The sequence below is a fragment of the Anopheles gambiae genome, chromosome 2 (genome assembly GCF_943734735.2).
Source record: "Anopheles gambiae chromosome 2, idAnoGambNW_F1_1, whole genome shotgun sequence".
NCBI classification, from domain to species: Eukaryota; Metazoa; Arthropoda; class Insecta; order Diptera; family Culicidae; genus Anopheles; species Anopheles gambiae.
Window position 1 is genome coordinate 55,674,210 of NC_064601.1, and position 28,000 is coordinate 55,702,209.

General features: G+C 40.8%; 3 protein-coding genes across 16 annotated transcripts in view; 1 reads left to right on the forward strand and 2 right to left on the reverse strand.

Moving 5' to 3' along the window:
• The first annotated feature begins 8 nt into the window (after nucleotides 1-8).
• Nucleotides 9-28,000, forward strand: LOC133392281 (mucin-5AC-like). Of its 2 annotated transcripts, none has more exons than XM_061652742.1 (3): nucleotides 9-98; nucleotides 26,838-26,941; nucleotides 27,032-28,000. In XM_061652742.1, exons 2-3 carry the CDS (start codon nucleotides 26,847-26,849, stop codon nucleotides 27,903-27,905), a joined length of 969 nt encoding a protein of 322 aa, XP_061508726.1. In that variant the 5' UTR covers nucleotides 9-98; nucleotides 26,838-26,846; the 3' UTR covers nucleotides 27,906-28,000. The 2 variants fall into 2 exon arrangements, with proteins under 2 accessions (XP_061508726.1, XP_061508725.1); XM_061652741.1 differs by lacking the exon at nucleotides 9-98 and adding an exon at nucleotides 19,759-20,268.
• Nucleotides 100-1,335, reverse strand: LOC1274684 (uncharacterized). Its single transcript, XM_313840.6, has 3 exons — nucleotides 1,041-1,335; nucleotides 906-965; nucleotides 100-843 (listed from the first exon to the last, which is right to left on the reverse strand). Exons 1-3 carry the CDS (start codon nucleotides 1,125-1,127, stop codon nucleotides 253-255), a joined length of 738 nt encoding a protein of 245 aa, XP_313840.5. The 5' UTR covers nucleotides 1,128-1,335; the 3' UTR covers nucleotides 100-252.
• LOC1274685 (solute carrier family 35 member F3) overlaps nucleotides 3,744-28,000 on the reverse strand; it is a 29,320-nt gene continuing 5,063 nt past the window's right edge. For 2 of the 13 annotated variants that reach the window (XM_061652732.1, XM_061652731.1), the window contains exons 2-10: nucleotides 16,747-16,906; nucleotides 15,705-16,651; nucleotides 15,314-15,632; nucleotides 15,068-15,157; nucleotides 14,845-14,974; nucleotides 13,290-13,359; nucleotides 10,850-10,879; nucleotides 6,459-6,677; nucleotides 3,744-5,395 (exon numbers count right to left, since the gene is read on the reverse strand). In XM_061652732.1, coding sequence (XP_061508716.1) covers nucleotides 4,985-5,395; nucleotides 6,459-6,677; nucleotides 10,850-10,879; nucleotides 13,290-13,359; nucleotides 14,845-14,974; nucleotides 15,068-15,157; nucleotides 15,314-15,632; nucleotides 15,705-16,651; nucleotides 16,747-16,834 — 2,304 coding nt within the window. In that variant the 5' untranslated portion in view covers nucleotides 16,835-16,906 and the 3' untranslated portion in view covers nucleotides 3,744-4,984. Of the gene's footprint in view, nucleotides 5,396-6,458; nucleotides 6,678-7,171; nucleotides 7,435-8,502; nucleotides 8,773-10,849; nucleotides 10,880-13,289; nucleotides 13,360-14,844; nucleotides 14,975-15,067; nucleotides 15,158-15,313; nucleotides 15,633-15,704; nucleotides 16,652-16,746; nucleotides 16,907-28,000 lie in introns of those variants that run through there. The other 11 variants (XR_009765598.1, XR_009765599.1, XM_061652737.1 and 8 more) reach the window with 11 other exon arrangements.

Here is a 28,000-nt window from a genome sequence, read left to right on the forward strand (position 1 = left end):
CAATCTCTCGATGGTTCGGTTTATGGTTTCTGTTCGTAAACTTCAATATGGATTCCTGATCTTGCCAACATTAAACGCCGGTAGGACTGTATTAAAGCGTAAGTTTAAGTACGATTTGTAACATTTTATTGATTGCTTTTTCTGTCATAGATATACAAGCTTAAGGCACCAACAGAAAATATGCATTACACATACTGCAAGTTTTCTATTATTTCTCACTCACTGCAGTGAACCATAGATTGGAACAGTGCATCATCGAACAAGCGCCGGCACGCGGTTGGGGTTGGTCACACGATCCCACAATACAGGCCACAAGGAAAGTGGCCAAACCCGGGGGCCCAACGAACTTGCCCACAAACCATTGCGACGATCCTTGGCGTACTGTTCAGCCTTGGCCAACGTTCGATAATATTGATATAGTGCGACAGCGTGTACATCTTTTCGATTTCGGACCGATTTTGGCACCGGGACGGAGAGCTTAGCGAACCCTAGGCTAAGCAATGCTTCACCAACATCTATCTGCTTTTTCGAATCGTTTATACAGACACGGCATTCAATCTGAGCTGCGCTGGATGGTTCCTTCATCGGGATGAAGCATATTTCTTTGCCGGTCACAACGGACTGCAACCAGGAATACCCATTGGCGTTGATAGCGATACCATCTATCTTGATAGGTATGGTTTTGCTCGACCAAAAAAATACCTTCGCCGGTGGATGATGTTGCACAACTAGCAGAGGACCGTAAAGTTGTGACGGTTCTATTTTAGTTACCCTACCATACTGTTTTACTTGATCACGGACAAAATGATGCGGTATGTCCGATGGTTTCCCGAAAATAGTGACCTGCAAAACAAATGTTCATCAATACCCTGTGTTGAGTGTATTTAAAAATGATCACAACTCACTGGGCGTATTTTTCTGTAGGCCACAACCAGTAAAATTCCAGATACTGTGTAGCTGACTATCTGTAAAGCCGGACCGAAACATTCAAACAAGATAATTTTTACTGCTCAGACAATACAATCGATGCAGGCACTTACCTCAACGCCTTTCGTATCTTTACGCATAAAATTAGAAAATTCTTTCCACCAACTGGTGCCAGTGTCGCGGGTTTGTTCTGCTGCCATAATGTATGCCAAGTGCGTTATAGGATGGCGATTTCAGCAAAGTACAAAGGTGAAGGTCAGTTGCAACTGGTATGACGTTTGAATACAGTCGAATAACTATGTTTAATACGAGTGAAAGTTAAGCTGAAGAATTTTTTTCTGATCGAGGATCGCTGAACAAACAAACAACAATTAGAGCAGCTGACAGTTTCATAATAAATTCATGACGTCATCTCATCCACACTTGACAGATTGTCAGAGCAAAAGCAAACGTTAAGGGTTAACGAATGCTTCAAAATGATTACAGTATGTTTCCGCGAAACGCATATTATTGGTGTTCGAGGAAATTGAGCATGAGTCGTTGTTTGGCGCTATTTTGCGCGATTTACTCTTTAATTCTTTCGTACACAATTAAAATAAAATAATTTCGAAAATATTCAACGCCATTGGGTTATAGCGATGAGTTGAAGCTTTTTTATATTGTAATAAATAAAATAAGATAAACAAAACAAAGTTAAATAGGAATTAAAGATTCGATAAGAAACAAAGCTACTGTGATGGGTATTAGTGGTGGGTCATACGATTCATTTCACGACCCGACCCGGAGTCGGGTGCGAGCCAGTCCGTCGGGTCGGATTGAACCTATGTTGATACGACTCGACCCGAACTCGCTGCACCAACAGGTCGGAGTCGCTTATGCTTTCTTGCACCTACCGGAGTCGTTGCACCTACTGAACCTACTTGTACCTTTCGGGTCGACTCGAACGACTTCGGGTCGCTTACGGATGGCTTCAACCCGATAGGTTCGGGTCGACCCGCCCGTCACTAATGTGTAAATTATAATTTTTATTTATTTTAGCAAACATTAGTAAGGTCATTTATCCAAAAATTAACCTCGGAATGGTGCATTGACAAGTGTTGCGGCACCATTGATTTGATCGGATTACGTACTGTTCGTGGACCGGGACAGATTTGCGATGATTTGCAGATGAGTTTGGGATCTGTTTCAGGAACGGAATGGCCGTGGAGTCAGTTTCAGGACTTGTATGGGGTTGAAATTCGTTCAATAAGCGATAGGTGTTCATGGTCTGTTTCAAGAGTGACATAAGTTCAGGACAAATACTAAAGTCGTATAGGATTTTGAGCAGATCCAGCGCTGGTATGGGTTCAGAATCTGTTCCAGCAACGGTATAGGTATAGGAGGAACAGGATCTTTTCCATGGATTTGGCTTATGCTCCAGGACCTACATGGTGGGTACTAGACCCAGTATGGATCAGAGAATCAGTTCCAGGAATAGTATGTATTCAAAATCAGTTTTTTAGGAACAATTTGGGTTCAAGATCAGTTTCAGGATTGATTTGTCTTGTATCAGTTCCAGGTTCAATTTGGGTTCAGGAACAGTTCCCGGGCCAATATTGTTTGGTCTTAATTTCAGGAATGGTAATGATTCACATTCAGTCACTCTTGATGTACCCCGTTGAATACGGAGGCAACTGCAAACTTAGTAATTAACAAATTAATGATTACTTAATTATTACCTTAACGATCTAAAAACTTTGTTAAGTTGTTGATTTAACGGTATTGTATTGTAGTATTGTTTACGCATAACTTCATTCTAGAACTGTAAACTGTAAAATAGAAAATTATCTTATTTCTTTGGAGATTCTAGCAGTAGAACAGACGGTGGAAATAATAGCTAGCAAATGGTGAGAATACGCATTCCGACCATATGTTCAAAAATTCCTGCCAATATGGGCCGGTCGCGTGGTACAGTCGCCAACTCGTACGACTGAACAACATGGCCATCATGGATTCAAGCCTCGAATGGACCGTGTCCTCATACGTAGGACTTTTTGACTACCCTGCTATGAGTAATCCATAAGTCACTGAAAACCAAGCCCACACTAGTCTAGGCAGGTCTTGGCGGTTTATGTGCTTTAAAAGAAGAATGTTTTTCCTACCAAAATCGAGTGGAGAAAAGCAGGAGGTGTTGGCGAATTTCTTTAGCGCAAGACGTATGAAGAACATAAGCTAGGATAATCGAAACTGATAGAAAACTAAGGTAAGGGTTTTTAAATGTTTAAAGTTATTTTTTACAATTTCCAACAGCTCATCGTATACACTGAGTCTTATTGTAGCTACACGTACGTTAGTTTTCCGTGAAAAGTGTGACATTGGAATTCTTTACCATGCTTCAGCTGTGGGTCTAATCTTCTCTATGTGTACTGTACTGTGTACTGTACTGTATGTGTACTGTGTGTAAGTACTGTGGTCTAACAAAATTATGATACACGGACATCTGTTTCATAGAGAAAGCTTAGAATATCGCGAGTTCGTATTAAGTTATATACAAATCCATTCAACATAGGAAACAATCGTTAACAATTGATGTGCTCTTTTGAGCGGTACTTTCATTCGGATATGATGGCCACCTAAAACCCACCTGTGGCGGATCTAACGGTGGGCGGACAAGGCGGTCGCTTGGGGCCACGTCGGGTGGGGGCCTCTACTCGTCTTACTGCTTAGGGCCCCCGATACCCTTAATCCGACAATGTGTGGATGGTATGAATCTTTGCTTTAATACTTACCTATTCAATGAGCAACCAACTATCTTAACTCCAGCCAAAAGCTAGTACTTAAGTACTTATTTTTAGTATTATTTTTACACAAATTAACACAAATATAAATTAAACCAAACAACTTTTTTTTTGTGGAAGAATTGCAATCATTGTTTCTGATATTTCATTTGGGTTTCAGAATTTTCCAACTAACACTATCCTTGCAGGAGTGCAACCCGATTTGAAACATCATTGTACAGAAATGGATTCGTTGTTTACGCTCGATTGAATGTGTAAATATGTATTTGGAATTATCATTGAAATATGATGCCGTTTGATGGAATTTGGTGTACCTTAAGCTATTGTTCGATTGCCACACATTGTTCATCTTTGTGAGTTGTGTAAAGTGTGCAAACATTGCTCTTAACGTGTTCTATCGGAAATATGTAACTAGCACAACACGCTTCGTTGGATAACATTCATTCTAAACCATTCGTGGAATAAAATCGACTCGAATATTATAAACAAAAATCGGTATTTTACTTCAACTAGTTAAACTATTAACAAATTGCCTCTATCACCGGATACATCAATTCCGAACGGTAATTTTAGAAACGTTAAGCTACAAACAGATGTTGTAAAACCAGGTTCTAGCCATCAGGTTGTCGTCTGCTATGGCCAGTAACCGTAGCTTACCGTAGAGAAGTGCTGTCGTTAGTGTTAGTAAACTAGTAACGCTTATCCACGCGCTGCTTACACTATTGTTATGATTCTCATTATTACTAGTTCATTAAAGTTTTCCTTTTGAAAATGGGAATCAACGCTGTACACTAATTAAAACATAACTAAGATTCTGGCTGTGTGTGATAGGTACTGATAAAACGACTCTAGTTATGTTATCAAAGGGGAATTAGTGTAGTGATTGCTAAACTACATTCTAGATACAATCGTTATCAGGCAGTTGAAAACTGCCAACTTGTTTGCTATGGATGCTTGTGGCGAACGAAATATTTTACACCTAACTGTCTGCCGTTATTAGTAGCATTGCTGTGAGTGAATACAGTACTAAAGTAATTGTGACTCGGTTCGATCTTTGGTACGATGTGGTTTGTTTGTTTGTTTGTCCACGAGCAGAAAAAAAATCAGAAACTACAAATTAAATGTAAAGCAAAATCCACCTGCTCTACTTTTAACTTTATCGCGTCTCGCGTAATCGTGCCACAGTTCCTGTGCACGAAACATCTAAGTATTGTGTATCGCAGCTTGTTTGAAAGATTGTCCTTAAGCTGTTGCGCTCCGTACGGGGAAAGGGAGCATTGTTACTCCAGCGAACCGTAAGAGCTGCTACGCCCGTTCATCGATGGATAGCGATGAGCGTCGGCTGTGGCCGACAGAGAGTTAGGACCACTCCCGGTACCCAACCCTGGGCTAAGCCGGATCGAGCCCGGCTTACGGATGAAGTTGGTGGTCATTTCGGTGAGCGAATAGTGGCGCAGTTTCGCGTGCGGGTTTAGACCAACGAAATCGCTACTGCTATCATTGCGCAGGATGTGCTGAAAGTGCTGCAGGCTCTGCTGATGCTGCAAATGATGTTGCTGCTGCTGCTGCTGCAGATCGGTCATCTCACCCGGCCAGAGGGAGAGCGAAGATGCGATCGAATGTAGCCCGTCCGATAGTCGATGACGTCGCGATGCTGCGATGGAGTTCCGCTTCGAGGATGACGACCCCATCTGTAAAGGCAAGGCATTTCGGAACAGGGCAGGGCGGGATAGAGATGGAAATGGAAACAAAACACAAAAGATAACGATAACGCAGGATTAGTGCACGGACCAGGGAAGCCATCTGTTTACCAACATGAAAGCCGCGGTGTAGAAGCGGTGATGATAAATAAGATCTGCAAAACTAAAACAGTTAGGTAAAGGTAGAGATCGTGAGGTAACGGGTAATAGACAAACCAAAATCGACAAGTACAGCCACAAAAGAAGCCAATGTTGATTAAAACTGAACTATTGAACTGCCGCTGCAGTGATTTAGGTACTTTTTGTTTGTTTGTTTGTTTGCTAGTATGTATTCAAAGCACATTGTATTGACGATAACATCTCCACCACTGCTTTGGCTAGTTTTTGGCGTGGTGGTAGTGGTGAATGAAGCTTTAAATTTTCTCAAAGAAAAAAGAAGTTTAATTTTGCTCTCTTTCTCTCAGTTTAAATTTTCTTGTAAAACAAACATAGGAACCGAATACAGTCAAATTAATAATGAACATTTGAACATGAAGGATGATCAATAAAAGCTTTTTGCTAGGAACACACACACACACACTAGCTGATGATGACCCCATCGAAGCAAAGGAAAGTTAACAGAAGAAAACAGAAATGGTATGGTTTTCAGTAAGTTAGCAATTATTTCTCATGCCCAGAGAGAAAGAGAGATGAATAAAGCGCACACAGTACGTTGGAGTGTAAGTTGATAGATTAAAGTTGAAAGAACTAAAATACACATATTTAAGGCTATAGTTTTAAAATGAACATGAATTAATCTGGTACTAAGACATTAAGCAAATCACAAAACTGCATATCGAAAGCGATTCAAAGTTATGCCGATAGAAAGACAAAAAAAGTAACAAAAGCCAATAATTAAAGTGCCTTTTACTTTGTAATGGAGCTACTACGAATTTGCTGAAAATATAATGTACGCGTATGGCGTGTTGGAGAAGGAATACTTTCGGGACCGAAAAGCACAGCGAAAAGTACATCTAATAGCATCGATAGTTTATAAGAGCGGTGTTTCTTTTACCTTATAATTGTTGTCGCCCCAATGCAATCCAGGTGAACACAATATGCACAAAAGTGTGTGAAGAGTGTGAATTTGGAAGGTGGTGTTAGAGTTCCGTTCGAGGATAGTGTGATTACTGTTAAGCTTCCAACAACACAGAATCGTGTAGAGGAGAAGGAGGAAACTGGGAGAGTGTTTAAAAAGGAACAAAACATTCTGGTAGAGGATTTGCGCATTACCCTGAGATTGCAAGCGCAGGATACGGCGGTTCATTGCATATTAATGCAGATTATTAAAAAAAGGGAGAATGTTGATTTAACAAAAAAATAGGAGCAATTAAGGATATTAATATGAATATAAAAGCGGTACGGGAAAACCATTTAAAGTATTGATAGCACAAACAAGGAAGGTTTGGTGTTTGGTGAATGTGGAGGAGAAGACAGTCGGTGGTGTAGATTCGTGGAATGGAATAAGATTATGCGAAAGAGAAAAGAGAAGAAAGAGAAAGAGAGAGAGAAATAGAGAGAGAGATAAAGAGAGAAATATATATTGATAGGAAAAAGTGGCTGTTGATGTTGCTACAATTGATCTTGCGTTCGTTGTCGTTGCCAACTTCACAAGAAGAAGGATTTTCTAGACAATCTGGTGATTGGTGATGGTAATGGTAATGGTGATGGTAGAAAACTACTAAGTTGTAGGGTAGCAATATTATACAACGCGCTGTACTTACTTACCTTTGCTTCTACTTTCAAACAGCCTCTGCCTTGAAATGGTACAGGTTCTAGCAGGTCGGTTTTTGTTTGGTTTTTTTTTTCTTTTTCAGTTTGTGTTTGGTTTGGTTTTGGTAGAGTGATGTTGTCTTTTGGGAATAGCTAGAACTACATTCCGCAACGCGATACAATACAACACAATCGGTGCGTTGTGCAGTTGTACTTTTTATCGAACAGTAGATGTGGGTGAGGCAACGACAATATCCCTTCTACAAAAGGCTGGCCGACTGCGTGCGTGTAACAATTTGCAACGAAACGATGGTGTGTGTGTGTGTGTTTGGGGTCGTGTACGTGAGTTATATGTTGTTAGTGTGAAATTGAAAGATATGGATTAGAGAAGAATTAGAAATTAATGTATATTCTATTGGCTTGGCGAGAGAGGGTTAATTAAAAGAAGACACACGCACATAACTGAACAGTACTCAATGATGGGTAAGAATTTTGTACACGATGGTTTGAAAATAATACTTGAAAAGCGTTGGCAATAAATGTAAGTGATCATTCATATTCATTCTTACAATCGGATGTGCTTGCTCAAATCGTGTTGATTTTTTGGTTTGGTTTGGTTTTGTTTATCTTCAAGATTGTCTTGAGTGAAACTAAGGAATAATCACTAATTTTCCCTGCCTCGTGGCCACTATTGGAGAGTGTGGTGGGGGTTAAAACAGTGCAGATTAGTTCGCTAGTACTTGCCGGAAAGTACGGTTTCCATTTCCGCAGTTTTGGTTCCGTTTCGCAGTACAAGTGTGACAGTGATTGACTATGTTTAGGCACAGGCTTTCAGTGTAGGACATAAACAAATGTCGCAAATGATAACTTTTTACATACCAATTACAGTACGTTTGAGGTATATACAACACGTTCCTTTACGTACCTACGTTTCGATAGTGTATCTTACTACTAACAACTATAACAAGCAAGCTGGTGTTATCAACTGGGATTTTTTTTTATTTATGGTTTATTCCCAACTTTAAAGATGCAGAGGATCGGTGCTTTACATGGGGAAAAATTTAGACCAATTTAACGACGGTTAGGTCATGGTAATCATTGCACACTAATGGAACAAACTGATGGCGTGAGAAACATAGGAACAGATAGGTTGACGAGTGGCTTTTTTTTTCGGAAGAAAGGTTTAGAAGCAGTAAATTGGCGCGAGCAGCAGCATAAAGTAATTGATGTGCTTTTAGCACACACGCACAGACACACATACAAACATATATATATAGATTATATATGGCTGCTTACTACGAGACTGGTCTACGGAGAACAAATCTCAACCTACTTAGGAGTCTCACCTGGCCTGGGACTTGGCTTGAGTTTAGAGTACAATCTGGTACTATCTGTCTTGTGGCGGTTGGATTAGATGGGAGTGATTAGTTTTGGTTGGTTTTGTTTTGCTAGATTAATATGATTTTTCTTTTTTGCTTTTCTTGTGTGATGCAATTTTGCTTGAAACAATCGTTTTCATTCACATATGCTTGTATGCATAGACTGGCAATGGCAAGAGCAGTTTAGAATCAGCAATTGGGAGACTCTGTTAAACGTTTACCTCTTTTGTAGTGTATCTGGAACGAGTAGTTGAGGAATTAGTTCATTGCTTATGAGACTCTACGGAAAAACAGGATGAAAAAACGGTGTAGATTCAATGTGAGGTGAGGTGTGGGGTTCGACTCAAACGATATTTTGGATTCTCAAGCTTACGGCAATTATTCTAGAGGAACAGTTTCGACTTCATTTGCGCTTTGTTAAATGTTTTGTTGTTGTTTTCTTCTAAATTTCTGCACAACAGAGAACAAAATGAACAAATAGAAAGCTTATTTTGGAGCAAGCACTGTTTCCTGGTGCTTCTAGTTGGAGCACGTTTTTTGTCGATTAACATTCCACGCCACTTATAGCACAACCCTGTTGTCCTAAATTAGTAAATCACTCTCTTTTTCTTCGCACTTTTTAATGGGCAGTTTTCGTACGGGGGCGCTGCATGTTCTAACCACGTACCGGCACGTAAACGAAACGTGTGCGGAGTACATCCAAGAGGCACCGGGCCCAGAACCAAATAAATTATGAAGTTTAATTAAATTCATCATCACGCTCAAGCGTAACAGTAACTCCGTTGCTGTTGCGGTTTTTTGGGGGCTATTCTACTAAACGTGTTTGCACCGCTGATGTAGAGGTTTCCGCATTTCTTGATGTTTCCTCCATTTCGTTGATATTTATTTTTATTCCGATATGCTATTTAGGTTGATGAGCTTTTCCGGAAATACTTGGCATGAAAGGATCCCTCTTAGTGCAGAGAATGGCCGATTGATGAAAGTTTTAGCACGGTTGAAACTGTTCAAAAGGATAGGGGTGTTATGTTAAGGGATTGAAATTGAAGCTCAATACTGTGTACTTTTCGTTTCTCTTAACATTAGTATACATCCGTCGTTCTAAGTATATCTTAGAAATCGGAGTATATTTTTGCAAAAGTAGAAATTTTCTTTCAAATGATCCATCGATGATAAAATTGCATGATTATACTGTCTTAATTGAATATTGGCTCAATAGTACTCAATTGATACGTTTCGTGGAGTGATTGGAAAATAAAGGAAACACCAACATTTAAATTAGCAGCTAAATTAGCGAGAGAAGCTCTCTTAAAAAATACAATACTCGAATGGTAATGTACTGTTACACAAACGATGTTGCAAACAGAACAATCGATTGTGTACGATCATTAAAACTGGTTAGTAATGAAGGCAACTATCACTATCATTAATCATGATTAAATAGTATTAGTCCATAAGCTGCGAAATGTGTGAAAGGCTAGCGCTTGGCTGATGGATCATCAGTCACTGGATTGAGGAGCAGCCGGCCTAACCCGAGTACCAAAGCATACGAGACCAGTAGCTATATATTTCGCAAAATATTTAACGAAACGAAATGTTTGTTTTTTTTTTCAAATGACGAAATATTTTGCATTCTTTTGTTGTTGAGAGATTGTGCGTTGAATGGCACAATAACTGGTTTCAAGAACAATTTTGGCATGAGTTTAACACAAAGCATGCAAAAATGCATTAACAGTTGAATTTATCAGACGAAATGTTATGCGTGTGTTTTTAATTTCGGCTACCATTATCTTGGTGATGGTGTTGAATGATCAACAATGCAGCCTGCAAGACATAATAAGGAATTGTGTAACCCATGTAAACAAAACAATCCGAATAAGGTTTTGCAAATAGGGAACTATAGATTGCAAATGAAGTGACACCATCAACAGTAAACATATATGAAAATACATATTACATAGAGAGTGTAATCGGGCATTCAAAAGGTGACGATCATAACGGACACATGGACATAAAAACAGGCAAAGATAGACACCGAAAGGGCGCACGAAAAATGAACAGCAAAATCAAAAAGTTACAACGAAATCTGTCCTCTAGAGAGAGAGAGAGAGAGTGAAAGAGCGAGAGAGATAAAGAGATAATGATGATGAAAAACACCAACTTGATATGAATGTAAACAGAAAAGTTCGGTAGGTTTGCATACTGCCGGAACGCAAATAGAACCGAAACCGTAACGATGCAGTAAAAATTGTAAACAGAAGAGGAAAACAAAACAAAACGAAAGTTTTATTCGTTCAGTACGTTCACGGACACTCACCTCGCGTTGTGACCCAACAAGATGATATTTCTGGAAAACAATTGAAATATATGGGTTCGGTTTTTTATTTGAGAATTTAGAACGACTAAAAACCATTGGCATAACTGAACATCAAAACCAGTTGTACGGGAGAGTGAGTTTAAAGGACAGCCAAATGTGGCAGTGAAAGGAGCGGGCATAAGGGAATTGGTGGAGGTGTGGTGGGGGTTGGGGGTGAGTGGTTGTAAGAGAGGCTGTGAAGGACCATGTAAGGGAACGTATCGGGATAGTGCTGTAACATATATCCTGACTTGCTGGATGATGCTGGACCGGATAATTGAATTTGTATGGTGGAAAAGGAATTGCTCACGAGTCTGACAAACGTTGCAAGTTCGGGAGAATATCCAAAGGTTGTGTAAAGAGCGATAGTTTAACCGAAGGAATAGTACGTATCACGAAACCGGATTGAGCCACTGTGACTGGAACTCTGGATGTTGCAGCAATGCAACGATGAGATTATTTAATGTTAGCTTTCCTTTGCTTTGCGGTTCTCAGTCATGCATCTGGCCAATGGGATATAGATAGCTTTCATCCTGCAATTTGCATTCTAGTCTATGCAGTGGCCTTGCAATCCTATTTCTCGTCTACTAAACGAAGGTCTAAAGGTCACAGGTACTACTGAGGCCAGGAGTACTCAATAATGCTTGTAGCATGGGCTAATAAGTCTACATACATTGTTGCCAAACCTTACATCTACCAGAACTGTGTACATTACCGCAGCGAGAACATTTGTGGTGGATATACAACGAGCCAACAACAGGATGGGATTCAATGGGAGCGATAATGATTTGACTAACGCCAGAAAATTAATCAATAGTTTAATCTAGTGGACAGCGAAGGTAGGCGAAGTAGAAGAAATGAAGATAGGACAGGGGAAGAAAGAGACAGAGCCATACGAAGAGAGAAGAGAAAGAGCAGCACAGAAGTGTACAACGAAAGAATGAAATATTACAACACGATGAGATATGTAATATCGAAATGCAATTATCCATGAACATATGAAAAGAAAAGCAGTGTTTTTAAGATGAACAGCAAAGGACAAAGAGAGTAGGAGATAAAGTGAAGGGTTGTGTGTGTCTGTGACAGTACGGCGTAGAGTATGAAAAAATCGACAGTGGAAGACGAGAAAGATAGCGTACAGATATACAGAGAATGATTAACCAATTCGTTGCACAATATTATAGAGCTGGTTGTGGTACGGCGCACTAGGCCATTCTTACAAGAAATAAAAAAATGGTATAGCTATTCGTATTTGTTGTGCATGGTTTAGATATAAGAGGTAGCTTTGAGAAAGTAAAGGCAAACCGATTAATTAATATAGGAGAATTGATTTTAATCTACAATAAACACACTACAGGAAAATGCCATTCATTGAAACCGTCATTAAGAAACTAATTATGGGTTCATGTAACGTACGATTCATAGGATTAACAGATAAAAACTAAGGTGAGAAAATATAAGCAACTAACACAACCTGCACTGAATTGATAGACAGAACAAAAACATAATTACAAATAAAAGAATAAAAAAAAACTCCGCTGGTTAGATAAGTAACAGCAAATAAACTGAACTGCTTAATTGTAAAACTTAAATATGGTTTAAAAAAGACAAAACTTCAGTATATATAAAAAAGAAGTAATTTCAAATTATATAAAAAAAATGATACAGGGAATAGGAAAGGTAAAACATTGTAAAACTATACAGCTACTAACATGTGTGGTAAAAGGTTGTATTTATGTTAAGGTATTATCCTATTCTAGACAGAAACAAGTCTAGTAATGAAAATAATTATTTATTTTACAACTGCAGTACAGTAATAAAGTTCTGAAAGTTCGACACCTAGCGTATTGTAGTTAGCAATAATGAGAATAATAATTGGCAGAGAGATACTAGAAATGATTTACAAAAAGAAAAAGAAGCTTGAAAGAAGAGCTGTAATATATGTTCAAACAGTATAGAAAGTGCCGCATTGCGTTTTCAAGGATCATAATGGTCCAACTTCTACTACAGTTTTTGCTCAGGATGAATATTAGAAGGCAACTAGAACTGAAGATTACAGTAAATGAAAACGCACAACTGTATATGGAGTGAACAATTAGGCTTCGTTGGCGTTATGTCTCATCGTCCAGTGGGTAGAATGAACATTACATGGAAGCTTGTGAGAGTAACGAACAACGGAGGCCAGTGAGAGCTCTATACATGGTATGTTCCCTTTTGTAGTAATGTACAAATGCAAAGTGACATGGTAAGATTGAAGAAATTGAAAATTTAAACTCAAGAAACTAGAACAGAAACGTTTCGGTATAGAAAACGGAATTGGATTTATACTGTTGGTTGTAAATTTTTGGTAGTGGTGTAATATTGGCGGATTAAGATTTATGATATTTGATTGATTTCCTACCGAATTTTCGTAATCATTTTCAGCAGTATCACAACAACATTGGTTTCTTAGTAATGCGCGACCAGTTTTTCTGTAATTTTTGAATACAAACAATTTTAGTTGTAATCATGGTTTGTTGCATGGTTTATACATACACGCACACACCCATAAATATGAATACATACACACACACACACACACATCCATACATACATACATACGCATCCATCCATACAGCACTTTTCGTTATTAAATGTTACAAAAAGGGTTACTGGATGCTCACTTTTTCTATATCACTTACTCGCGCGTACACACGCACACACACACGCACACGCACAAACACGTACACACAATCAATAGAAGGTGTTGTGAAAAGGGTCAGAGGATATTGATGGCAGGACACATTACGAATGGTAAAAATAAAAGTTTATTCGATGCATGGAAAGTAGCGCCTGAAGCATGAGCTATTATGCACACGAACGGAGGACAATTATCTACATTAAAGAACAAATGTATATAATCCTACAAAAATAAAAGATATGTGTTACAAAGGGGACAGCATACGAATGCAAGGTAGAATGAACAAATCAGGTTGAAAATTTTAAATTTAATTGTATAATCCTTGCGTTTTGTGTTACATGCAATTAAAGAGATTCGTTTTGTTCAATCTAACGCAAGAGAGATAGGAGAGGAAAAAATATCAATATATTCCAGACTTGGCTTTCTACCAAGGGGATGCAACATACAACGAGCGCAAAATTGACGGAACGATAAGAGGCAAGGGATGCAAATATAGATAAATGGTAAGAGATATAAAGGGGACAGCCAGGTTTAGATCGAAGGACGCTTTCCACATCCATAGATAAAGAGAGGAAACGCAAAGAGTACGTATCAATTGATGAGCAATCAACAAACGATACAAGAACAACTGGATAGCAGTTAGTATGGGACAAATATAGTTTAGAGAGGAAATTGGTCCAAAATGAGCACATGATCGGATACTATTCGCTGATGCCAATGGAACAACCTCGTAATGTCTGCTATCGTGACACTGTGATGATGCGTGTGTCTGAATTTCTATTGAAATAATTTAAAGTATCTATAGTTTTAGGGGTCATCAAATGTACAACGATGGGCTACAAACTCGAAACAAATTTCGTTAACTGATGGATGACGCTTATGCTCCACTTGTAGCTTTAGCTCTAGAAACAACAGAAGAATAGTAGAGCATAGAGTAAAGAGGTCCAGGACGTTCGCCCAATTAGCGCGTGTGAGGGTAGAGCGACAGACGAAGAGAAGTAATTAGACATAGGAGGAAGGAAGTAGGATGAGCATTTGGAAGAGAGCATAGACAATGGTAGATAAATAGGAATAATGAGACAGTAGAGACGAGCTGGGAACACAGACTTAAATACATCCGGCGCACAGGGCGGGAGGTACAGATAGTGGACAAGTAACGCAAGAAACAGTTCAAGTAAAAATACAAAACCAGCAATAAACACAAGAAGTACGACAACACAAGAAAGAGAAAAGAAGTGTCCGAGAGAAGCGGGGTGTGCGAGAGAAAGCAACTTACCGCAGCAAACGGGTGATGTAATCGGGCCAATTGTCCGGAAACATTACGAGAAAGAAACCGACTGCTATCAATATGATACCGGCCAGCTTCATACCAGCAAAGTGAGCCCCGTACAGCACGATGTCGAGTGCTGTGAATGAATAGTATCAACAGATAAGACACTCGGCTGCTTCCAACGTTGTACCGTTCGGATGTCCTTTACGGCATGCCGAGTGGTACTTACCAGCTGAAACGGGTACAGCCGTTATGAGTCCCAGGGTGACAAACATGTTGTACGTAACGGCACTGCTGAACTGCGTAAGGATGTGGAAAACTGTCAGGGGTTCGAACGGAGAAGTAAAAGACGAATGGTAATATGGTATGTAAGTATATGGTTCTACCCATGCACTACTAGACATACAGTGGTCTATTTGATCAGCAATTCTTCATTCAAAGATGAAGTCTGATTTTTCCTACTAGCTATGCTTACCTAGCAGTAAAACGCTGGCCATCAGCAGCACTACCCAAGGAAGGGTTTCCCAGGGCATAATTTCGGCACCAGTAAAATAGAGTGCTATGCAGACCGGCCACAAGATGGCCGCATTCAGGAAGCCGATGATCGAGAACGTGAATGCGATCTGCCCGACGGGCGGATCGCCCATCACCTTACGAAACATTACTTTGAAGACAGCATAGCCAGCGGCAGCCAGGGCCGCTAGAACCACTCCGCCCAACGTAGGGCTACCCGTAATTCCGTCCATGTAGGCCAGCAGCGCAATACCCGTATCACACAGTATCACAGCGACGATCTGGGAAGCGGAACCGTAGATAAGAAACTAAAGCTGATTGATCAACTTACTGAACTGGCATGGTTTACTGACCCGCACACCAACAAACTGCTCCTGGAGTATTACCCACGCCAATAGGTACACGCAGGCTACGTTCGTCGCGAACAGAGCCATAACGTCCGTGGCCAGAAGGTCCTTGAGCGAAAGCGCGTACAGATATGTGGTCAGCAGCCACAGGACGCAGAACGTGAGGCAGCGGTTCAGGAAGCGTCCGATGGTGAAGCCTCGGTCCCGGAAGCCCCGCAAAATTTCGCCCAGCACTTCGCCCGTTCCGTCGCACTTCTTGATTGCGACCCGCCCGAGGATGTAGATCGGGAAGAAGAGTATCGCGAAGTTGGTACAGAACCAAGAGGCAAAGAACGGTGCGTTAAAGACGTGTGTGGTTAGCGGGGGCGCTACACGATCGGAGGTAATGATCGGTTTGGTTGTCGAGGGCAAGAACGAGGACGTGGGTCCGAAGCCGTGAACTATCATGGCCGAGGTGGAGTTCTGGTCCGGTGCCGCACCACCCGGAATCGCATCGGTCGTTCCGTCGGTGATGAACGCGGTCAGATGTGGAGGTAGCGTGGAAGCGTAGGTATTTCGGCGCAGGTACAGGAACTTGATGCAGTGCGTTGCACCAACCCACGAGGCCGTTACCAGTACGGTTACGCACACGCCGAAGTACATCTTCTGCGCCAGCTCCGAGCAGCATGACGCTCGGCATGCCTTTACTCGCGACGTGGAGGGGAGACTCGAGGAGACTGCCGGGTTAGCCGAGCCGGAGCCACCGCCGCTGCCAACGCCAAGGCCACCGCCGCTACCGAGTAGTGCATGTGGCTGTGATGTTGGCGTATCACAACCGCCATGCATTCCACCGGTTACCGTGATGCCGATCAGACTGTCCTGGCCATCGTGCTGGCTCGAGGTCACCGAGTCCGAATGTGTAATCTGTGGCACGTTGTTCGTGAAACCTCCAAAGGGTCCATTTGGGGAGTCTCCTGGGGAATCATAACAAGGGCATATCAGACACAATTTGAAGGGGTTAGATCCGTAAATAGGGCTGGGGCTGCGAAAAAGAGCAGCTGAAACTGACCTGTCACTACGACAGAGGGAGCGCGAACGCGTTTCGGGTTGAAGATTGCCGGTATTTCGCTGTCCCGTGTCATGGCGTTCTCTACCATGTCCGCTGTCCCTGGTTGCTCGACTTGACCTTACGTGACGTCTCGAAGCTCCCGTTTACCATTTTAGGCGCACTAGAATATAAAAGCAGAAGAATCGTAAAAGCGGGTGTCATGTTTACAATTAAAATTTTCAGCAAACAGCACATTATGGATAAATGTATAGGCATCAAAATTGCGATTGTCTACAAAGACATCTACATTTCCAACTAAAACATATGGCAATTCACAGGCATTTTAAATAGTTTTGCAAATGATTTATACTGAATCAAATACAGTTTTAAATTTTTATTTTTGTAATTTGTATTTAAATTTTGAGTGGATTTTCTGGACTGCCCAAAGCACAGTATTTTGTTAAAGTCCTGATGACAAAACAATCCATTTTTTTTGTATACTTCTTACATGAGGTGACCATTTATGTGTATTTTTTAAACATTTTGAGTATTATAGCCAACACGATGATAATTAAAGTATTTTTATATGATGTTTTTGCAGCTTTTTTATACAGTTGTGGGTCAGCTTTTAACGTTATTTAATGTTATTTAATGTTCACGAGGTGTTCACGGCTGTCACAAATATAAGATAGGATTCTTATGAGGATCTGTGCCAAATTAGTAAAAATCCATTATCAATCTGATGATGATTATGATGACCCACCTGTACAGGATTGAGATGTTCGAGGTATTTTGTGATAATTTAATAAAGCTACAAATATTCAAACGGGTTGATGTTTGAGAGCTGAACAAAAGCGTAAAGGTATGATGAGTTACTCACCCAATCTACACAATCTTGTGTCACGTCTGGTGTTATGACAATACGTTTATCAGAGTTAATTTAGCTTGCAATTTACATTGTATTTATTTGCTTCTATTTAGCTATTAATTGCTTTTGTATAATAGTCTTGTGAAGTGTGATAACAGTTCACTGCAGCTACATCTGTTTGCATTCCCAACGATATCTACCTTGAATGGCCATTGAGTCAATTCGTGCATTTCGACTTTCACAATATTTTCTTTTGAATGAAGTCAGTAGTAGTGTACGATTCATTTCACGACCCGACCCGGAGTCGGGTGCGAGCCAGCCGGAATCGATTCCGACCCGTGGGTGCAGCGGGTGCGCTAAGTCAGAGTCAGAAACAAATCCGACCCGTGGGTCGGGCCATGGTAGGTTCAGTTCGGGTCGAGTCAAGGTAGGTTCAATACCCGACCCGAACTCGCTGCACCAACGGGTCAGAGTCGCTTATGCTTTCTCGCACCTACTGATCTTTCGGATCGACCCGAACTCGCTGCACCCTCGGGTCAAACTGAACCTACCGTGGCCCGACCCGACCCGAACTCGTTGCACCAACGGGTCGGAGTCGCTTATGCTTTCTCGCACCTACCGGAGTCGTTGCACCCACTGAACCTACTTGTACCTTTCGGGTCGACCCGAACGACTCCGGGTCGCTTACGGATAGCTTCGACCCGATAGGTTCGGGTCGACCCGCCCATCACTAGTCAGCAGTGGCAACAAAATTCCCTCAGATTCCCCATTACATACATTACATTTTCCCAAAATTCACAGAGTCACACAACAGTACAAACCAAACCATTTGGATTTGCGGACTCATTAGTAGATGTGGCTCAAAATGTTATCATTGATTTACGGGTACGATTGCAACGTAACAGAAGATCATAGCATGGAATAAAATGTGCTTATATTTCCCCTGTTATTCATACAATCGCAATCATAGTCCAGATAAATGTTAGTTTTTCAGCTGTTAAGTTTGAAATGAAGTTAGTGCGTAGCGTCAGGCTGCACCAACTGATACAAACTTTGTCGGTAGGGTTATGCCTTCCATCTCCCATTGGGAGTAATCTATAATCGTACGAAACCAGTATGATAAACCCATAAATCCATAAACTCGGACGGCTGGTGAACGATAGGCCCATCTATCACAAACGATTTGAAACAATATCGGGACACCTGTAAAACAGCCTCTTAATGCTTTCCCCAATACTCAATTACGCAGAGAAAAAAAAAATTACACAACTGGAAAACGTCGCTCATGCGCGGGGTGTGCCACGGCCATCACTGCAATGGGGACACTGCTCAGATGAAATTTCGTGCTTTATGAGGTCCATTAATTCGTGCGTCCTTCTCAGTATGGTCTGCGTCTGTTCACCATGGTCTAATCAGTCACGGCTGAATGTTTCGGCCCTATGTAGCCCGGAACGCTGGACCGTAGTGATCAGTTTCTTTTCTAACACATTTTTGGTTTCTGTGTTCTTGGTGGATTATCAACCATAAATCATTGCTTCGTCAATGAGCCTCCCCGCCCCTCGTTCTCATCAAGGTACCGCTAATGCCCATTCAAGCACAAGAACACGGCCTGGTTCGTGAATCGAAAAAAGGGAATATTTTGGCAAAAGTGAAGGGAATTGTCCTGACAGAACTCGTCTCATTGTTGTATGCAAACTTTGAACGTTTATGTTCCGTGCCACAGAAAAAAACAACAACATAAAGACAATTAAATAGCAATTTTACGAGGTACAGATTCCAGGTCCCTTTCGAAAAATGTGTTTACCGCTATAACGCGGCTCTATAACAACGCTGTATAAGATGACATAATTTTGTCTCAGGTGAATGCCGAGAACGTCAACGAACTGACTGGGCTGGTTAAGATCGAGTCAAATCTTAACCCCTGACCACGATCAACAAAAAACAAAAATACCCACGTGCAAACAAGCCTATCTTTCGCTATCCGCAGCAAACAAGGCGCATGGGAAAAGGGAAGGCCACTGTGTGGCGTAGAAAGAGAGAAAGAGAGTGAGAGTGAGAGAAATGAACCGAAAAATCGCAATCATTTGAAATCACCTCACCGTGGAGTTGGGCAGCTAGGCACGTTGGAGTAGCATGTTGCGCTCATCAACCGTCGCGGCTTGCTCAGTTACGAACGAACACCGCACGCAAGCGCAGGTGCTAGACAAAAGGCGTCTTGTGCAGGTGGTGTCCATTCGATTTGGTTGATCCATATCGGCCCCCGTTTCTCGAAGTGGATTAAGACGACCTCAGTCGTCGATACATGTACACTAAGAGTGGATATATTAATTTCGGTGATGTCAAGTGTCTAGTAGTGTGTTCAATGTTGATAGCGTGCAACTCATTCTTATGGCAGGGGTTTTGTGGTAGAAACGATTCTTACGAAACTTGCTACAAAATTCGTTCATAAAGTAAAAACGGTGGTTTGATGTTAAAACACTGAGTAAGAAAGCGCCAGTGTACTGACATTACGGCATCTGTAGCGTGCTGACGGAATAGCTGTGCGAGCAGTGAAACGAATTCAGCATTCCCAGCACTGTATCGCGGCAACCACAGTGATCAACAATCTTCCTGACAACATGAAGGCTATCGGAACTCCCACAAACATCCCCCTCATAGGATGGGTGCTAGTGGCGGTAAGTATTGAACCGAAAGCATCTAATTCATAGCGGGAGCTGGAAACAAGTGTGTCCACGCAACAGGCGCCACGATCTTCATGGGTTCACAGCTTGTCGGATCGATTGCAATCACTAACGGATGCTGAAGTGCGGCTTCGATTGTACGATACGACTGATGTAACATAACATAACCGATCGCGTGTGAATGATTAATCACGAAAAGTTTTTTTTTATTTTTACTTGCTACCGTTTCTCACCCATTTCCTCCCGCATGGGATGAGTATGTCGATGGCGAGAAATTATTTGGTGTAATTGCGGCAGCCAAGCGTGCGAGCATAATTTGCCCTAGATCGGGGGTTGTTTGAGATACGGATTTTTTTTCTCCCGAAATTCCTCTTTGCAATCCCATTTTGAAATACAAAATGGTGAAAATTCTGCATTTAGTATATTTCAAAAAGAAACTCAGTGTGAGAGGCTATATCCGGTGAGCATAACATAAAATCCAGCTAATGGTGCTAAATCATGAACATAGATCTGTTTCAAACACTACCTTGAACGAGTTCGATAAGTATTTCATATATACTCTTGAAAAGCCCAATTGGCATGCAGCCGATTGCACCTGAGGTCAAACAGATATGCAACAAACAAACCACCTTATGCAAGGTCAGTGCTAGAGATGCTGGAGGGCACAAGTGCTTATATTTACGTTGTGTTGTGTCAAACCGCTTATAGATGTCAACACTCAAAGTATTAATGTGACCAACCTCAATGACGTCCAAAGCAAGGGGAACCGATTGGTACTGTAGCCCATGCCATGCCAGGGGAGTACATGCTTCTGCACTATGACTTTATCGGCTGTGCTGAAGAACGGAAACTATTTTATTATTTATTAATATTCATTACAAACGAACCGTTTCAAACTACACAAGTACAACAACTAAAGCATCGACAATCGATTTGAAATTGGCCGGAAAAAAGCTAATGATCATTTGTAGCAATAAACTATTTGTTAATCCTTTCGCTAGTTAATAAACAATGATGCATGTTTAATTGCACTGTGTTAGCACACCATGGCCGTTAAATTTAATTTTTAGTTTGAGTAACTAACGTAAAGTGGAAAAGAATAACGAATGTTTATGGTACAGTCGAAATTAATTCAAATGAATGCTATTTTTCGTGTGAAAAACATCGATATTTGAGTGCTAATTAATGTTTCAAAAGTGTACCGTTCCAGCATATCTCCCTTGTTGCAAAGATGTATGAGAAAACATATTTGCGTCAACCGTATCCAAAACCATTTTTCACATAAGACCCGCATAACGGCGAAAATTCACGGGTTACTCCATCCAACAGCTGGAACTGAGCGTGAATATATGGCAAATTAACTTCCACAATCGTTTCGCATGATTGATCTTGCAAAAATGCTTTGTGACGCTTATGCAAACTATCGCCTAATTGTTCTGCATACCTTCAGTGAAGATAATTTGGACTATCCCACGAACACGCGCGTTTAATGAAATTTGCTTTGGTTTCAAACTACTCAACCATATAGACGAACACTTGCAGTCTAAGTGAAGTAAGCGGTCTAAGTGCACAACAATAGAGACTAAACATTCAATTTCGTTAAAATTCGTTTTAGGCACTTTTGGCCAGTTGAATACTTTTAAGGAACGTACAACAAAATCGAACGACAACGAACAAATTTCTTTAGAACCTCCTTGTGCATTCAATACACGTTTACAAAATGAGATAGATTGGTAGGCAGGCTTAATTACGACCATCTACCATTAAACATCCGGTTTGATCGGATTGGTATATTTGCCATTAAGCCGAATTTGTGTTTTTTTTTCAATTAGGAAATGTGAATGACAAGCATACACACAAACACAGAAATACTCAGTCCGAACGTTTAGTTCATGATCAATCAAACAATAGCAATTTATTGCCGAAATGTATTTAAAATTCAATTAATCCACTCAATGGGAAGCAAAGAATGGATGAAAATTAATGTAATCTGTCAATAGACGAAACAGGAAACAATCAGCAGATCTGCCAGTGATCTACTTTACCGCACAAAGACAATGTTTTACAGTCTATTAGTCAAGGCAAATCAAACGCCACGTAAGTGAGTACGTGTAAGGTGTATAAAACGAGACGCTTGTTTTTGTCACCATTTTACGATACTAACATCTCAATAGCAAACATATAAAATCGTTTTATGGTATTCACATAAAACATGTTAAACCCGCTAGCTCGCTAATTCGAGATTAGCCTCCAAATGGGCATACCCGCCGTCTGCACAGCTGAAGGGGCATTTGATTGGGACATTTAAAACAAATGCGTGGTCTAAATTGAATTCATGGCGATCAAGTGTTGTGCATATGACTGACCGACTGCCTGCTCCACTTGTCGCTTACTGTACTCCTTCTTTTTGCCAAACAGAGGAATGCTAAAGCTAAACATTGGATCGGACGGGCCGGCTTCGTTTAGCGAAAATATGTAGTCAAGCCTGTTTTTCAAATGAAGGATATATCTAAACTGTCGGCGACTGCATACGGCTATCAAGGACCACATCGCCTCAAGGCCGAACGGAAAGACATAAAGAAAGGCTTTAATGTGTGTCTCCTTCGAAACTGTTCCTGGTGGTAGATGCTAGTGAATGAGCAATACAATTTCGTGATACAGTTTCTGAGCGTAGGATACGGTTGCCGTGCCGTTTGTTCGTTTTAAAAGATGCCAAAAAAAGGGAAAGTCTTTTGGAACCGTGTGTAAACCATGTCACGGAGAAGGCGTTCAATGGAGCGAAAAGCGACAGTTGTTGGGAGAAAGACTAGCGTGCAATTTCAAACTCAAGGTGAATCACTTTTACTTGGCTGCAAAATCCTGTAATGTTATGAGAATTGGGTTTGCAAAAAAGTACTGTCAGCTTCAAACTAAGTTCTCTAATAACTGCCATTTATTGATTGTTATCATCATGTTAACAATCCTTCGAAAATGAAGTGACTTTGACTGTTATAATGTACTGTGCGCACTGAACTATCGCTGTAACCCGGTAGTGATGAGTTGTTCCAAAGACCTTGCACTACTGCCTCCATGCTCTATTGCACTCGTTCTAGGATTCATCGTGTTCTGTTAAAGAACTTTACCAAACAAAAAAAAAAAATGCGAAGTCTAGCTACAATTACTTGAGAACCATACCAGTGATTGTCATGGATCATCAATGATGCGTTGATTTCTTCTATGTTATCAAGATGAGAATGATAAACACCTTGGTTTGCCCGAATTAATTGGAATATATAAATTTGTTGCAAGTACAGGACGGTTTTAGATTTTACATTCTCTCTTCTATAAACTTAATTTATGTATCTTTCGCCTAAGATTTCATGCATTACGTTGAATATTAAATTTAATTTCCATTAACGTTCCAGACCTTCAATGGTTCGTTAGTGGGGACGTTGGTTAGTTGGATGGTTAGTTGTGGATCGGGAGGTTGCTTGGAGTAATGACCACATGAGTCGTTCATACTCAATGTTATGCTTACATTGAAATCACCCGTCCAATGAAATAACGATCGTGTTATGTTTTTGTTTTCTTTGCCGAGCGCATTGCTTGTGAGCAGGTCCATGTCGAGTATTTTTCAACTTACGATTGTAATAAACTTGCTCCCTGTTTGTGAAATAATACATTTTAAATGACAGAGCCAATAAGCCAATAATTGAAAGTAATAAAACCACTTGAAGCACAATCGTTGAGAAACACTTAGGGTCAAGCAATAGTGTGCAGGAATGAAAAATATTTTTTCTAATATACTCGAGTTATTTAGTGGATCATTTTGAATGATACAAACTGTGTAAAAAACATAAAATAAAATAAAACAAAATACAATAAAATAACAGAAAAATACAATAATGTAAACTGTATACTGTAGGATTGGGCCTATCACGTCCATAATCCATTCATTTACTTCACTAGTGACAAAATTTAGAAAGTTTGGTAGAAACAACTCCAGCATAAATGAAGAACTCTATAAGCAAGGACTTTATTATTCATGTTCAATGCCAAATACGTTGGAAATTCTTCCTAGCATACAGCATACAAGAGATGAAGAGCAAGCATGTGTTTACAGTGACAAAATTTACCACAATACACAACAGCTGCCTTCGCGTCGCAAGTTTACAGTGCCAAGGCACGGCAGTACCAAAAGCATAGCGCATACGAGTGTACGTAATAGAAGCAAGAGCGCAAACAGTCCAAACACTTCATAACACTTGGTGCCGGGCGTAATCGAGCTTTCCACCACTCTAGCTGACTGAGCAGTTTTTTTTTTTAATTTCATGTTCAATGCACAGCGGTACAACCACCATGCCCACACCGTGCTTACCGTGCGTATTCGTGCGATCGCAAACATGTACAGCGCATAATTTCTTCCGAAGCAAATTGAGTTTTCGCTCAAAGCGATCAATAAAAAAGCTTATGATATTCTCGAAATTGGGTGTAGTCATCTGGTAAAATGAAAACGTCACATGACTACAGAAAACGTTACGCATAATGTATTCTCTCATCTACCTTGACAGTAGAAGCGAAGCCATCGTGTGCAGCCTGAATGATCGTAACTAATAGAATACGTCACGCGTTAGTACATTCGCTTCGGTTTAGATTTAATCGAACGTTTATCCAATTCGGTTGCCGATTGGCAATGGATTTCTCAACGCGATCTCAATACGATCTCAGCTATACTACGCTTGTGGCTTTGATACGGGATCAATCCTCAATGGTACCACCACGTGCTTCCAAGCTCCGCAAAGCGTACTCCTTCCTCCTCGCGCACGTGGTTGCGTGCCGTCGCCATTGTCTGTAAACCGTTTGCTGCCCAACACTGACCAACTTCCTCGTTTCTCGGAGTCTCCTTTCTGCTACGCACTGTTTGTTTTGTCGTTTGTGGCTAGTTGTTACTTTCAACACCTGCCGCAGGGGCGTTTAAGGTGGGATTAAATGCGTGCATTTTTACATTATTGATGAATTCGGGCTAAACCCACGAAATGTGCGTTCCACCTACTGGCGACGGCCTTGAAAGATTTGTGCTGTTGTATATCATTGGTACAACAGCGACACAGACGAAGTTGATGCTGGAAACCGAGTGATCGTTGCGCTAGGTCAGAATCAGGTGTTGGTTACAAATCTATTTTTTGCTCCATTTTTTTCTGTATATCTACTGTTCTATTTTTCAACATCTTACCGGATTATTGACGTATGATGTATTTTAAATCTAATCAATATGTTATAAATATTTCGTAAATAATATATTATGAAGAATTTACTAATCATGCGTAACTGAAGGATTGAGCTCAATTTGTAAAATGTGTGATGAAATTTTTTTTTTTTAATATTTTGATGGTTTTATGTTATTGATGCTCCGATCAATCAACAAATTTACATGCACATGAAGCCCCGCAAAGCCTTTTAATTTGGCCCGTAAACAATTTAGGTAATTATTTGTATGAACCAGAACATGTCAAATCAGACCGGTGCGATTATTAAAATTAAAAAAAGTAAGATGAATTAATACAGACATAACCATATGTAGATATATCTTGTTGTTTGTTTTTTTTTTTACTCAGTAGGAAACCGTGTTGTTTGTTTTGCTCATAGAAACTCTGGGGGTTTGAGCTAAATCTGTTTCATCCGTAAGTAGATCTAACGATGTAACCATCTTCCAGGAGCCCCGGTGATGGGATAGAACCTAGGCCTGTTATGCTCAGAACATGCCTTTTGCAGTTTATTTCACTGCCGTTGTGAGCCCTGGGGTCCATTGATTACCCAGCGTAGAATCTCCAACTTCCACAAACATTTCTTAAAGGGACAAGTACAATGGTCGGAGATTTAAAAAAATATACATTTTGTTCCGGCTCCAAAGGTGCAACCTCTATGCCGATCGAACATATGTTCTGCTGCTGCCGAAGAAGTGGTAACACATAGGGAAAAAATAATCGTTATAGCAGAACAAACAAATGTATTTCATAAAAGTCATACATTTTTAGCATAAGCTTTTAAATCCCCTGAAAATAACCTGTGCTATGGCCGTTCAAATGCATGAAGCGTCACCCCCCCCCCCCCTCTCCTCCCTCTCTTCCTCTGGAATAGTTTGTGGTCTGCAATACATAAACCGACCCGCCATCGAAAATGAGTTTGATATCAGTGATTTAAACAAACCGTACAAACAACCCATCGGAAATATATGGTGGTTAATTCATTGCTAAATAGTTTATAATTTGCGGAAAAAATTAAATGATGAAAAACTTATGTTAAAAATCATACTTTTTAGATTCCGTACACATTCTGTTCATATATTTGCAAACATTAAGATGGAACAATTTTGCTTTTTTTAGGTTCTTCTACAATTAATAAGGACAGGCATATTAAGTTTAATCGAGTCAAAATTATAAACTAAAGGTTGGCGATTGTCAGTAGCAATAAAACAAAGAAAAATATTTGAAATGGACGATAGGAAGCCAAATTAAAAATAAATGAAAATCAACTCGTTAGAGACCAAAGCATATCTAAGATTATACTTCGTATCTTTTTCACAGGTTGCAATTATGCATTGGTATCAGCCGTTGGTGGCAACGTACAATGTAGCGGAACACAGACTGGACTATATAAAATTAGGTGAAGGTCGTGAGTATAACTATCAGTAAGTATGCAAACCGCAAAGTCAAAATGTTGCTATAAATTCTCCATGATTTTAATTTTCGCCCATATATGCTTTTTCCACTTTCCGCAGCTATAATGATGGTGTGTCATCCGGATATGACAAGCGTAAATTTTACAAACGCCCCCAAGCTTTGAAGCAGCCATACACGCTCAAGAGCTTTGCATCGCCGGTAGAGCAAATTGCGACGAATGAATTCCAGACACAACCTCAGCAAACGTACATGACCCAGGAGAGTCTGCTGCCGGTGTACGAGTCACACGAAAAAACGGTTAGCTTCGTACCTGCGGAATACTCATCTTCCAAACCTGCCACCGCGCAAAGAGAGTCGCCATACACGTTGACTCAGTCCACAGGACCCGTTTCGTACACGGGCAGTTTGGCTGAGCGAGTCATCCAGAGGATTCAATTGCATCACCCACCCAGCGTAAAGAACATCAGTGTGCCAACTTCCATCAGCAGCAGCAGTGGTATCATTAGCGGTAGTACAGCACACTTCCAGTCGTCAGGTGTGCAGTATAACCAACATCCTGGAAGCTACCAGTATTTTAACGCACATCCAGCCCCAACCGAGTACGAGCTGGTGCGACCCATAAGCAATTTTCCACCTCCGAGGCCCTACATTGCTCCGACATTGACCACGACCAAGGCACCGTATGTTGCACCATTCCTGCAAAGAACTTCCACTACTACTACGACGACGACGACAACGCCAGCCCCACCGAGCAGACGGCCTCCGTACGTGGCGCCGGGGGTCACGAACGATCCTTTGCTTAGTTCAGTGTCACTCGCCAACCAGCTGAAGTACTCCAGCTCTAGCAGACCTACTACGGCCAACCGTCCCGCGGCCACGGCCAGTAACGGCAGTGGCAATCCAACGTTGCAACCCTACGAGCCGGAATTCGACATAGACATACGGATCGATTTGCGCGATGATTCCGCGTAGTGGTCATAAATCTATACTAGTATAATTTAAGCTGCCTATAACGATACACCATTATTTCATACGCCAACGTGACAAATAAAATGTTCAATACCGAA

Coding starts and splice junctions, on each gene's coding strand:
- LOC1274684 (XM_313840.6), bottom strand. CDS start 1,127: ATGGCAGCAGAACAAACCCGCGACACTGGCACCAGTTGGTGGAAAGAA. Junction 966..1,040: donor AAGATACGAAAGGCGTTGAG/GTAAGTGCCTGC, acceptor CCGGCTTTACAG/ATAGTCAGCTACACAGTATC. Junction 844..905: donor CCTACAGAAAAATACGCCCA/GTGAGTTGTGAT, acceptor TTTGTTTTGCAG/GTCACTATTTTCGGGAAACC.
- LOC133392281 (XM_061652741.1), top strand. CDS start 20,212: ATGAAGGCTATCGGAACTCCCACAAACATCCCCCTCATAGGATGGGTG. Junction 20,269..26,837: donor TAGGATGGGTGCTAGTGGCG/GTAAGTATTGAA, acceptor TCTTTTTCACAG/GTTGCAATTATGCATTGGTA. Junction 26,942..27,031: donor GGTCGTGAGTATAACTATCA/GTAAGTATGCAA, acceptor CACTTTCCGCAG/CTATAATGATGGTGTGTCAT.